This window comes from Nelumbo nucifera, chromosome 3, assembly GCF_055504915.1.
Source record: "Nelumbo nucifera cultivar China Antique chromosome 3, China Antique-T2T, whole genome shotgun sequence".
NCBI classification, from domain to species: Eukaryota; Viridiplantae; Streptophyta; class Magnoliopsida; order Proteales; family Nelumbonaceae; genus Nelumbo; species Nelumbo nucifera.
Genome location: NC_142651.1, coordinates 34,363,274 through 34,375,708, shown reverse-complemented (window position 1 = coordinate 34,375,708; position 12,435 = coordinate 34,363,274). Strand labels below are relative to the sequence as shown.

The 12,435-nt window shown below is 36.5% G+C and overlaps 1 protein-coding gene across 2 annotated transcripts; it reads left to right on the top strand.

The window, feature by feature from the left end:
• The first annotated feature begins 2,268 nt into the window (after positions 1 to 2,268).
• On the top strand, positions 2,269 to 12,020 carry LOC104592490 (zinc knuckle (CCHC-type) family protein). 2 transcript variants are annotated; one of them, XM_010251895.3, is made up of 5 exons: positions 2,269 to 2,837; positions 2,932 to 3,054; positions 8,501 to 8,600; positions 9,227 to 9,345; positions 11,533 to 12,020. In XM_010251895.3, exons 1-5 carry the CDS (start codon positions 2,526 to 2,528, stop codon positions 11,746 to 11,748), a joined length of 870 nt encoding a protein of 289 aa, XP_010250197.1. In that variant the 5' UTR covers positions 2,269 to 2,525; the 3' UTR covers positions 11,749 to 12,020. The 2 variants fall into 2 exon arrangements, with proteins under 2 accessions (XP_010250197.1, XP_010250188.1); XM_010251886.3 differs by having other exon boundaries at positions 9,221 to 9,345.
• The last annotated feature ends 415 nt before the right edge of the window (positions 12,021 to 12,435 follow it).

The window sequence follows — 12,435 nt, the reverse complement described above, 5'->3', positions numbered from 1 at the left end:
CCCAAATTCAACAGCCGCTTTATCTTCCAGATAAGCGGAGATAGCAACAACACTCATTGAGTTGATAATCTGGACACCATATCAAAGGCCATTGCGAACTCTGAGATGGGAAGCGATAGCTCTAGGCAACCGGGGTCTAGTCTGAACGAGAATCGACAAATGTTATCGAACGTGAATCTTCAAAACACATCTTGTAAATCTAGCACACGTCCTTCGCCGCAGCCGACGATAAGTGCGGGACAAGCCAACGCTTGATCTCAGTGGTGACTATCTCGAAGGCGAATGATCTTTGAAACTTCCATGTATCTCCGTCGACGTTGAAGATGCCACGACCCAAGAGGTCACCCAGGATCACGGAGAAAGGCTTCCCTTTTGGGTAATTTTCAAACCTCGTCTTCAACATATACTTGACGTTATCCGGATTGGCTGTAATTGTGTTTCCGAGCACATGGACATGGATGGTCTTGCTGGGAGACTTCTTGAGGAGATGGGTATCAATCAACCAGCTCGCGATGAGATAACTACAACAGACGTCACAGTTATACCAGAGCTGCAGTCTCAGTAAGAAGAGCAAGAGAGAGAAGAGAGAGAAGGAGAGCGCGAAGGAGAAGAAGAGGAAGACGATGAATAATGTCTTGCCCTTTCTTCATATTTTTCCGAAAATGTTGCCTTATTTTTGTTATTTTATAAAAATCATATATTTTATTGATATTTAGGGCAAAAAGTTGCCCTTATCTACTAGAAATCCAACCAAAGAAAAAGATGTAATGATTCCATCGAAGGAAAAGAATGATCTAATGGTTCTAGAGCACATAACCAAAAAAAGAACAAAAACTTTTAGAGGTAGGTTTATGAGTATTTAATGGTGTATAACCATTTTCTGCCGGCATGTGATGGCAATGATGCACCATAATACTGGTCAGTTCTTTGTTTCTTCAAACAGGAAGTTATACATTCATGATTCATGTTTATAGCAAAAAAAAAAAAAGTGTTATGACTGTTATTAACTCATAGCAGTCTCAACCGCACAGAAAATTGACGCTTAAACTCAAAAATCAAAATGCCTAGGTGGCCATCATGTGGTAGCGTTTCAAGGAGAAACATCGACACTCCCACGGTTGATGTTTTTAGCAACGTTTTCGAACCTTCGTTGATTCGGACGGTTGGACTATTTGGCCTGGAAATCGTTCAGACAATCGGTTCCGTTTTACTCTAAATCCGGCATTTGATAAAAAATCGTTGAAAAAGTCAACAAACTGTTAACCCGGGCAATCGAACCATTGACCCGTCGACCCATTCAATGATTTTTGACCATTTTTTTATTTTTAATTTTTTAATTTTGCTATCAGAACGGGCCATCTGTTCGAACCGAATGATTTGAACATCAACCCAAAAACCAATGGACAGAACAGTTCCATTTCCGGGTCGTATTTTAAAACTTAATTTTTAGTAAAATTGTTGTATGACTCTTTTAACTCAAAACAAATTTCAATTGAACATAGAATTGACGTTTTAACTCAAAATGCCTAGGTGGAGGTGGTGGTGATGACCCAACAGCATTTTAAGAAAAAACATTAGAATTTGAATCACCATATATCTCATATATGGTGGGTCCCACTTTTATGATGGTCCTTGTTTTAAAATAAGATGTGTGATGTCAAATGACGTTGGTATGGTGTTGGAACAGAATTGGGATCTATTCCTCATAAAGCACGCCTCACATGAATACATCAATAATAAATACAAGTGCGGAAAATATTCCTAATGTGCGATCAAAACATACTGTGAGGTTGGTGTGAGGTGCATTCTGTAAGGAGTAGATCGGGACTCATTGGAACTTGTTTTATTGGTAAGAGGTCTAACTTAGGGATGGCATCATGATAATTTTCCCCATCCCTAGCGGGGACTTGACTTCCCCGACCCCTGGGGATTGTTTTGGCGGGGTGTGGATGGAGGCGTGGATTAATAGGAATCCCCGATCGGGGTTGGGGTTGGGGATGGGGATTGAGGTCCCTGCCCCGCCCCGACCCCGATTATGTATATATATTATTTATATTATTTATTATATATATCAAAACATATTTAAAAAATATTTATAATTTAAAATTTTTATCTAGTTTAAGTAAATTTATTTTTCAAATTAATACTGCTATATACAAATATTTCAAAATTTTGGGTTCTCGTGGAGAATCCATCCTTATCCGGGATCGTGGATGAAGAACAAATTTTATCCCCGATAGGAATCAGGGACGGGACAGAGTTACTTTTATGATCGGGGGCGGGGATGGGGAATATGATCCCCGTCCCGAACCCGCCCCGTTGCCATTCCTAAATTCCAACTCGAAACAGTATCGGTACCAAACACCTCCTGACAGGAATAACGAGAGGTCAGTCCTTGCTTTGCAACCAATCACTCCGATAATACCCAACTCATTTTTCCCTCCCTCCTAGTTTTTTCTTCCCGCCAAAACGACATCCATAACCACTGGAGTTGAGAGAGAGAGAGAGAGAGAGAGAGGCGGAAGATGGAGAATGGAGGATCGGCGCCGACGGGCTGCTACAAGTGCGGCCGGCCAGGCCATTGGTCCCGAGATTGTCCATCAGCAAGTACGAACCCTAGCTCCAATTCTAATCCTAATTCCAGCTCTAATTTCTCCCGGCCATCATTCAAGAACAGTGGGATTCCAAAACCAACTGATAAGGCTCTCGAGAAGCCCAAAAAGGTTCCAAGAACGAGGCCGAAACTCACTCCGGGGCTTCTCCTCTCCAACGATGGCCTTGGTTACGTTCTTCGCCACTTCCCTCGCTCTTTCAAATTTCGAGGCCGTGGGCACGAAGTACGCCTGCTATCTCCGATATAACTAGGTTTTGATGTATAGTTTGCATTTTTCTGTTTTCTGAAGGATTAACTTGCAACTGGGTCTTTTGTAGGTTAGCGATCTTAGGAACCTAATTGGATTATATGCTGAATGGCACTCGCATTTGCTTCCTTACTACTCGTTCGATCAGTTTGTGCACAAGGTGGAAAAAGTTGGTGCTACGAATCGTGTCAGGGTAGGCCATTAATTTTGCAATTATAATAATGCTGTTAATTTATTTTACGTGAAGTATATCGGCGTTACGGAACTTAGTATATGAACATAGATAATAGAGCTTTGGAGTTAAAATTGTCAAAAAGGAGAAGTCTTGGGATGTGTTCGGATCAAGAGTGTTAAAATAGAATTAACTTCTTGTTCTGCCTCAGTTGTGCCCAATTTTAAAGACCAACCCAGTGGGGAGATAAGGTTCAGGAAAAAATGTGGAATTGGTGGACTGAAATCTGCTAGTTTCTGAGTTATGTTTCACTAATTGGGCCCAAACCAGAATCATGAAACCTGCAGAGTTGGTATTTCTATTCTGGGCTCATCCAGACACAACATCAGTAATTGTTACAAAATCTGTACTTATTGATGGCTTTTGAAACTTTTTTTTTATCCTTGTAATCCTGACTAATAAATAATCAGATGCTAAATATGCCATTCATCATCATAACAGTTTCTTTAAATTATTTTATTTTCCGGAACTATTACATTCTTAACAATTTGTAAATGACACATAGAGGGCTGTCTAGCAAACTGGACAATGTTCTTTTGATTGATACACAAGAGTTCAAGTTCACCGGTGGCCAGTGGAAAACATCGTCTTAACCCATGTTATGATTCCATGGTGTGAAGGTCTTTTTTTTTTTCTTTTATGTTTTTATTTTTCTTGCTACACAGCACCCTAAATATTGTTCTTTTGATATCCATTATTATTCTTGGTTACCTTAACATCCAAATCTATCTGGTTCTGAAATTGTTTCTTCTGACATGTTTACCATTCCAAAGGTTTAAGATACTTTTGTAATCCAGAAATAAATAATATTGCTAAAACATTATTCTAGGAATTCCTTACTTTCAAAGTTACAGGTAATTTTAGGACATAGGAGTTAATGCATTCTAAAATCTTTTAGATTGACCTAGACCGATTCTAGAATAGAAGATGAGGAATGTGTTCTAGATTAAGCATTAAGTGAGTCTTGAGTTGATGCATGTATGGATGTAAGATGATCATTAGAGGTCCATTCTTTAATAGCAAAGAAATGAATGTAAGGTTGAGTGCTTGGCAATTAAAGGTGGCCTATAAATATGCGATGATGTACAGATTCACTTCAAGAATTCATGTATTCAAGGAATCAAGATTTGAGTTGATTTTCTTTTCTTTTCCACATATGTTCTTTGCCCCAGTCTTGTAGCAAGTGTGGTTTTGCTCTCCAGAAATTGGTATCGAAGGAAGATGCTGATGAATGGGGTAGTCTAAGTATTTCTCAACCTGTTATACTGATCTTTGGAGGAAAAACTTATGACTATTGTATTGATAAAAAATTATGACTATTGGAGTGTCAAGATAAAACACTCTTTATGTCTCAAGAACTTGGACTTAGTTGAAAATGACTATAATGATTTGCCAAAGGGGGCAAATTTGAGCACTTCTCAAAAGGAGTAGCTAAAGGGGAATTGGAAGAAGGATACAAAGGCATTGTTCTTCATTCGACAAGGAGTAACAGAGACTGTCTTTCTGAGAACTATTGGAGTCAAAAGAGAAAAAGAAACACATGCCATTCTTAAAAATGAGTTTCAAGGTAATAAGAAGGTAAGGGCCATTAAACTTTAATCTCTTCGAAGACAACTTGAATATTTACGTATGAAAGAATTTGAAAGCATGAAAGTTGTGGATACAATTAATCAAATGAAATCACTTGGTTTTGATATCTTAGAACAAAGTAGTAGAAATTTTGATTAGTCTTCTAGCAAATCTGACCCAATTGTAGTAGAATTGAAGATTCAAAAGATATTTCTACTTTGACTATTACTGAATTTATGGCCTCTTTGGAAGCCCATGAACAAAAGGGTTAATTGGCATGCTGGAAAATCTGTTAAATAAATTCTTCACTCAAAGCTGACTCTTGGTTCTCAAGATTCTACTGAGAAAATGTCTGTAAATGAAAGGAGAAGAGATTCAGGCATAGAAGAAAAATCTGAAAGGAGCAAAGCCTAAAAAGGATATCATGACTAGACCTGTTCACAGGCCAGGTTTCAGGCCCGGCTTTACATTGTTTCAGGCTGGGCTTATTCAAATTTTGATAAAAGCTAAGCTCAAGTCTGGCCATGAACAAGTCTAATTGTGATAAAGGAAAAAGTCAATATTTCAAAGGAAGATATTACAAGGGAAAGGGAAAAGGTAATTATGAAAAAGTTAATGATCGTTCTCAAAAATTGTGATCATTACAGAACTTCTGGCCATATTGAAAATGATTATTGGTATCATGGAAATCCCTAGTGTTAAAATTGCAAAATGCTTTGGCATATTAAAAAGTTTTTTCTAGAAGGGAAAAACCAAGCCAATTACTGTGAGGAGAAGAAACCATGTTCTTTGCATGACAAGTTGCTTCTAAGAAAAATAATGAAATTGGTATCTGGATGGTGTTTGTAGTAATCACATGACTTGATGGGAAAATTTTCTTGACCTTGATAGCAGTGTAAAGTCTAAAATTTGCATGGGAAATGGAGTTGTGGTGCAAGTGAAAAGAAAAGGTACTATTGCAATTCATACTAAGCAAGGAACTATGGTTGCTCAGTTGGTAGGATCTCTGACTCATTCTATCAGAGACCTGGGGTCTGCTGCCACTAGGGTTGGGGGATTAAGAGATGGGGGATGGCACACACTTATTTTCCTGGATGCTTCAATAGTTCAAGTGCTGGAATTGAGGGAAATTTTGAAATGTTTTGAGGTGTTGGCAGGGCAAAAAATTAACTTAAACAAGAGTGTGATGATTGGAGTGCGTAACATATCTTGTGTTTGGAGGAGAGTGTTGCGACATTGGGGTGTATGATAGGGGATTTCCATTCACCTATTTGGGTTTTCTGATAGGTGCAAGGGCTTTGGTTCGTCTTACTTGGCAGTTGGTATTGGATAGAATACACCAAAGATTGGCAGGATGGAAAGGAAAGTATTTATCTTTAGGGTGGGAATAAATTTGTTTAAGAACATACTATCTAATTTACTACTTTACTACTTGTCTCTTCTTAAAATTCCTTTATCTGTGGCAAAGTCAATTAAAAGGATGCAAAGTGAGTTTTTATGGGGAATAAAAGGTCTTGAAAGGAAGTACAATTTAGAGAACTGGGATTGGGTGTGCAGGGAGATAAAAGAATGGGGTTTGGGGGTTAGGAGAGTGAAAATTTCAACATGGCACTTTTGGGGTAATGGTTGTGGGGATTAGGTTTGGAAAGGGAAGCTCTATTGAGAAGGGTTGTGGCCTGTAAGTATGGTTTGGTTAGGTTGGCACTCAAAGGAAGTGAAATCATCTTATGGGGTGTGCATGTGGAAAGGAACTATGAGTTTTCAATCATCTTTCTTAAATCTTGTATATATCAAGGTTGGGGATGGTTTGACTATAAAGTTCTGTGAAGATGATTGGGTGGTGGGTTTGGCAAATTTTGTAATCTTTGCCCTTGATTGTACAACTTAAGCAGGAAGAACATCTCAATTGCAGAAAACATTGAGATAATTCAAGGGAGAGTAGTTTGGTGCCTAAAGTTCAGAAGGCATCTCTTTGACTAGGAGATAGGGGAATGTGTGGAGTTGTCATCAAAATTGTAATTTGTTGAGGTGCAAATGGAGAGAATAGATGCAAGATGGTGGAAGGATTCTAAAAATGGTAATTTCTCTATTAAGTCATTTTACAACGCTCTCGTAAGGAATCAAGTGACCGGAGGTAAAAGGAATATGGGGAATTCTTGTTCCACCTAGGGTTTGAGCATTTACTTGTCTGGTGGCTTTGGATAGTATCCTTACATTGGATCATATTCAGCATAGAGGCCTCCGGCTGGACAGTTGATGCTATTTATGCAAAGCTGCTGAGGAGAATGTATTTCTTCTTTACATTGGTGGTTGTTATTTGGAATTCATTTGGGAATTCTTCTTTGGTTTATTCAAATTGGAACTATTTGAATCTAGAACCCTGAGAGAGATTTTTGCTTGTTGGCCTACACTACATGGAAATTCAAAAGCAAAGATTGCATGGAGCTGTCATTCTTTTGCTATCTGTTGGGAAATTTGGAAGGAGAGGAATAGAAGGATATTTAAAGACAAAGCCTGAGGAAGATATCGGGTTGCAATGCTTTGTGGAAGAAGCATTATGGACTGGATTCTTATTTTGCCAGAGTTTGAAGGAGTGTCAAAAGATCTTGGGGATGAATTCTGGTATCTTCTTGATTTAATCCAAAGAATTGTTTTTTTGGTTTTGGTTTTGGTTTTGTTTTTGTTTTTGTTTGGATGTTTTTGCCCATCTTGTTTGTGCTTGAAAAGGTATGGTGATAGCTCATCAACTATTTATTATGCTTCCCTTTTTCCTATTATTAATAAAATTTTCTTTTCTATTTATTGTAGAGGTTCAATTCAAGAAATCGATAAATCAAGAATTGGGTTGATTTCTTCTCTTCTCCAAGTGTGTTGTTTGCCCAAGTCTTTTAGCAAGTGTGGTTTTCTCTTGACATGTAATTCTTTTGTATCAGAAATTTCCTCAACATTTGAATTTTATATTACTTCATAAGTTTGAATAGTTCAAGTAACATTTGACTTGCAGATAAGAAGGTAGATCACATTATGTAGCATTAGGAAAATAGCTTGTTTTATGAACTACAACAGTTTTTTCATCTAAGATAGTATATAGAATTGTTTTTTATGGGTAATCAAATAATTTGATTTACCAAAAATGATTACAATCTGTTATTTACAGTTATAACAATTTGGTTATTTTCTCTGTATAATCTTATCTAGATCAGGGGAGATGGCAAGGATGAAGCGGCACTTTTTCATTTTCCTCACTATTGGAAGCTGAAACATCCAGAATTCAGTGCTTTGCTACTGAAAATTACAAATAAATTTGCATACCCATTGAAAAAGTTTGTCTCCTTTAGATGTTGAGAAAATCAATTAGCATTTATTTGATGATTTGGTCAGTAAGAAGGTTGTAGCAACCTACATTCCTAATATAAGAGAGTAAGAAGGTTGTAACAACTACATTCCTAATATAAGAGAGTAGGTTTCAAGTATTTTTTACCAAAAAATACCTTATAATCTCCCATATTGTCCAATACGAACTTTTTTTTTCAAAAGTAGTACAGAACTAGTTGACTGATTAAACTGGCTAATTTGTGGTTTCTGTCTGCAGTAGTAAAGGAATCTTGGTAAATGTTCCTTGGGCTCAGTTTGGGAAAGTGCAAATACAAATGTGTTCAGTACAAAACCTTGTATATGGTATTTATAAACCCTGTATTTGTACTGTACACATTTGTAATTTGTACTCTTCCCAAACTGCACCTTGATCACATAATTTCTAGGACATATCTCTCTAGGGTACATTCAAATTGTTATAATTTTCTCATTTGCTTTTCTATTGGATGGTAATTTTGAACAGACATGTATTAAAGAATTAAGAGAGAGAGTTGCCAATGGAGGGGACCCTTCAAAATTGCATGAACCACCAGTTGAACAAGATGGCAGAGATTGTGAACCAGGTATCCCTTCTTCTAGCTTTCCCTAAACTTTTGGTCATTTTGCTAGTGGGAAGAACTGATTGTATATGTGTCAACATCCTATGATGCAAGCATGGAAGCAGGAAAAGAATCAATGGAGAAAGAAGAAATCAATTTTCTCACGATTTCTTAGAGTGTCAATTCTATGTTTTTTTTTTTTTATTTGAATTTGGTTACTTTTAAGGGTCTATTGCTTGGAACAATGGTAGAGTCTTAGGCTAACAAGTGTGAGAACGTAAGTCCTATACTTAGAATGGCTATTTTGAGCAAAGGTGCTTACAGTTAGGTTCATATCCAGTCCACTTCTCCTAACACCCTTGATGGTGAGGACCAACATTGGGTAATGTCCCTTATTTGAATTTTATCAGTTGAGTGTTGGCATTTCTCCCAACACACAAAACTTCTGATCTTTTGCTCGATTGGAGCCTTGGAAATTGTTTTCAAAGATGATGAATTAACAAAATGGATATCTTGTCTTAGCTTGTGACCTTGAAGGCTTTTTTTTCCAAAGTTTATGCGAAAATTCTAACTGGCTACTTTATAGATCATGACGGGTGCTTCTTTTTTTTAAGTGCCATAGGATTCTAATCTAGTTCTTTCAGGTGCAGAAGGAGCTATGACATTGGAAAAGCCAGATCTTGAAATGGGAGAGCAGTCAACTAGGAACAATGATGCTGATGATGTACAGGGACACATGTTTGATGAGATTTATCAGAAGATTACTGAAGTAAGTTGTGGTCAATTTTTGTTTTCTAATTTTTAATGATATTGTAGTTCACTACCAATAGAAGGCTACTGAAGCAAGTATTTTTTCGTATGCTTCATCAAACTATATGCTTATATTGTGCAGTTATAGTTCTTGTTTTCAAAATTCTAAAATTTTGAGATGGTGCACCTTTTTCGTTTTTAAAATAAACAGTCAAACACCTTTAGCAAGTATCGGTAACAGATTTCCTTGTGAAAAAAAATGATTTCTTTTCTTTTCCATGGGAAAACACAATTCTTCACCATGTGGTACTTGGAAGTGAATGGATTTGTTGATGTCAACTCCTAAATGTATGTCTCCTACAGTTCCTAATGTTCAAATTATTTTATATTTCGTGAACATCTGTCTTTGCTGTTTGAGAAAGACTTAGTGACTAGTTGCTTAGATTTTTTGTGGGGGATGAATGGACTGAAGAATGGAAGTGTAGCATAGAATTTTACTTCTGCATTTTCTGGATAGATTATCAACTATGGATGGATAATGATGTGCATTTTCTTATGATGATTTGGATTGTACTTGAAAGATCTTTTGCCCAAGGTAGGAGAGGACAGGGGTTCAAACTTCAAAGATAGGAATAGTATTGGGAAAAACCTAGTCCTGGTCATACCTGAATGTGTCTGAATGACCAGCCATTAGAATCATAGTTCCAGGTTCTGCAATAAGTTTGGTAAAGACTTGCTTTCAGAGGATTGGGATAGCTCAGTGGAATTCAACTTGATCTTTCTTCTTCTTTCCCTCTTTCTTACCTTGGTGAAAATCAGCCCAAAGATTTGGGGTACTATGGTCAGGAACTTATTATTATTATTATTATTATTTTTTTTTTTAACTTGGATCTTTCTTTTTTCTTTGTTTCTTTTCTTTCAGTTTGTGCACAAATCACCTTGATGGTTCTCAAATCTAAACATCATTGAAGTGCAGTCCTTTCATTTTCTTTTGAGCCTCAAGTTGGGGCCTAGGCTTTTACAAGTCTTTGAAAGATGCCATAAGTTGTACTTGAACTTGGTTCTGCACATGGGCTTCTTTAGGCCCACTAATTTAGTAACCGGCTCCACACCTTTCAATGTATCAAATTTCGTAAATAAGATTTGAATCAAGCAGCATTACATTATTATTTTTGCTAAGAATTACCAGTTGTTATTTTTATTTGATTAGTTGTTTAAAGGTGCATATGCAATGTGAAACACGTAGAGCTTTTCTTTGTTTTTTCCTTTTTTTGATTTTCTTCCTGAAATTATGTGGTCGTATATGCATGAAGTATGAATTTGCCCAACTAGAAATTCTTGACTTGCATTTTAGGCCCCATTCGCTTTTCATGAAGTTACTTACCTGGGCAAGTATTTCTTGGAAAATACTTACCCGGGTAAGTGCATTTACCCATGTTCTTTTATTTCTCAGGTAAATAATACGACTGTTTTAGCCATAAAAAGCTATTATTAAAACGGGAAATTTTGTCCCATCCAAGTGTTGGCAACTCCCCCCCTCCCCCAAGGTGAGAAAGTTACTTGCCCACCTAGGAGATGGGTATCACTTACCCATATAGGGAAAATAATTTTGTGGACCCCACATAAATCTGAAAAAGAACTAGGGTTGTAAACACATATGAGCATCTATATTTAAATCGAATCTGATTATATCAGATATAGGGGTAGATCCATTATCCATATTTTATCCAATTATAAACGGATCAAATTTGGATCACCCTTAATGGGGTCGAATTCGAATTTGAATTCGGATAATTCAATACCGTTTGCAGGTATCTTGGTCAATGGGAACAAAAATTGCATTGACCAACTTTCCCCCCTCTCAAAATCCAAAAATCAAATATGTGATCTATTGAAATAGCCAACCTCATATAACAAAGCTTAGATGATGATGATGTGATCTATTGAAAAGATAAACCTCTGGGTCATCGAATTATGGTTATTTACTTATTATTACCAAAAAAGGATTATGCATATTATATATACTCCAATGATTGCATGCTGGCTTAACTGAAGAATAGATCAGTAAGAATGTAAAGGAAAGAGATATAGTGCTTACCCTACATTGCATAATTTTCCCCATCATTTCTCCCTACTTTTTCAGAAATGTAGATACAGTTAGTTCCTGGCATCAACTGAAAAGAATTTGTGTGATCTTTAACTGCAGGAATCTCCACAATCTTTGCCAAGCCAAATGGTTAGCTCTGGAGTAACTTCAGTTCATAATTTGATTAAAGAATCATTAAATCAAGTGCTAGACACTGGAGGAAATGGTTCTAGTGAAATCCGTATCACAGAGGAGCAGAGAACTCGTATGGAAGCTAACCGGCTAAAGGCATTAGAGAGAGCTGCTGCTCGCGCCAAATCTGTGCAAGCAGCTTGATCTTATTCTCCTTGTCATTCATTGCCATTTTCAGTACTTGTGTATGCTTTTTTCTTCACCAGTCCTAACCAAAACTTGCTTACTGCAAAACAGTGGAACACTTTATTTATGTTTCATCTTTTGTGATTAAAATGTTAGATCTTGTTGGATTAATGTATTTCAACAGATCATGGTCATGGGAGTATAAAAAATTTGGATTGCGTTTACCCAAGGATCAAAGTATCAGAAAAACAGAAGGCAATTTTAAGAGATGAATGGAAATGCTTTGGGTATGCATTGGATATGGCCAAAAAATTGAAATGAGAATGGGCATGCTAGGAAAACTCAAATGAATGCTCAAACATACATGGATAACACTAAATTTAAGTATCAAATGGGTAAATGACTATACATACATAAGGTATATAGATGTAAAAAACACATAATAATATATGCAATTATGTGTAGTGTGAATTATTGTTATTCTTATGAATTATGATATCAATATAATTACTGTTAATATTCATAAGTACAAAAATTATAATAATTTTCTTTTAATATTTTGATTGTCATGCACTAAGAGAAAATGTTTAGAAGTCAAAAGTGTAAACCAAATAATTATGACCAGTAATTGAAGTGTGGTGTTGGTGGATTTGTTCTCTTTCAACCAAACTACTCAAGTTTGATTTTTTTTTTCTATACAGTTGC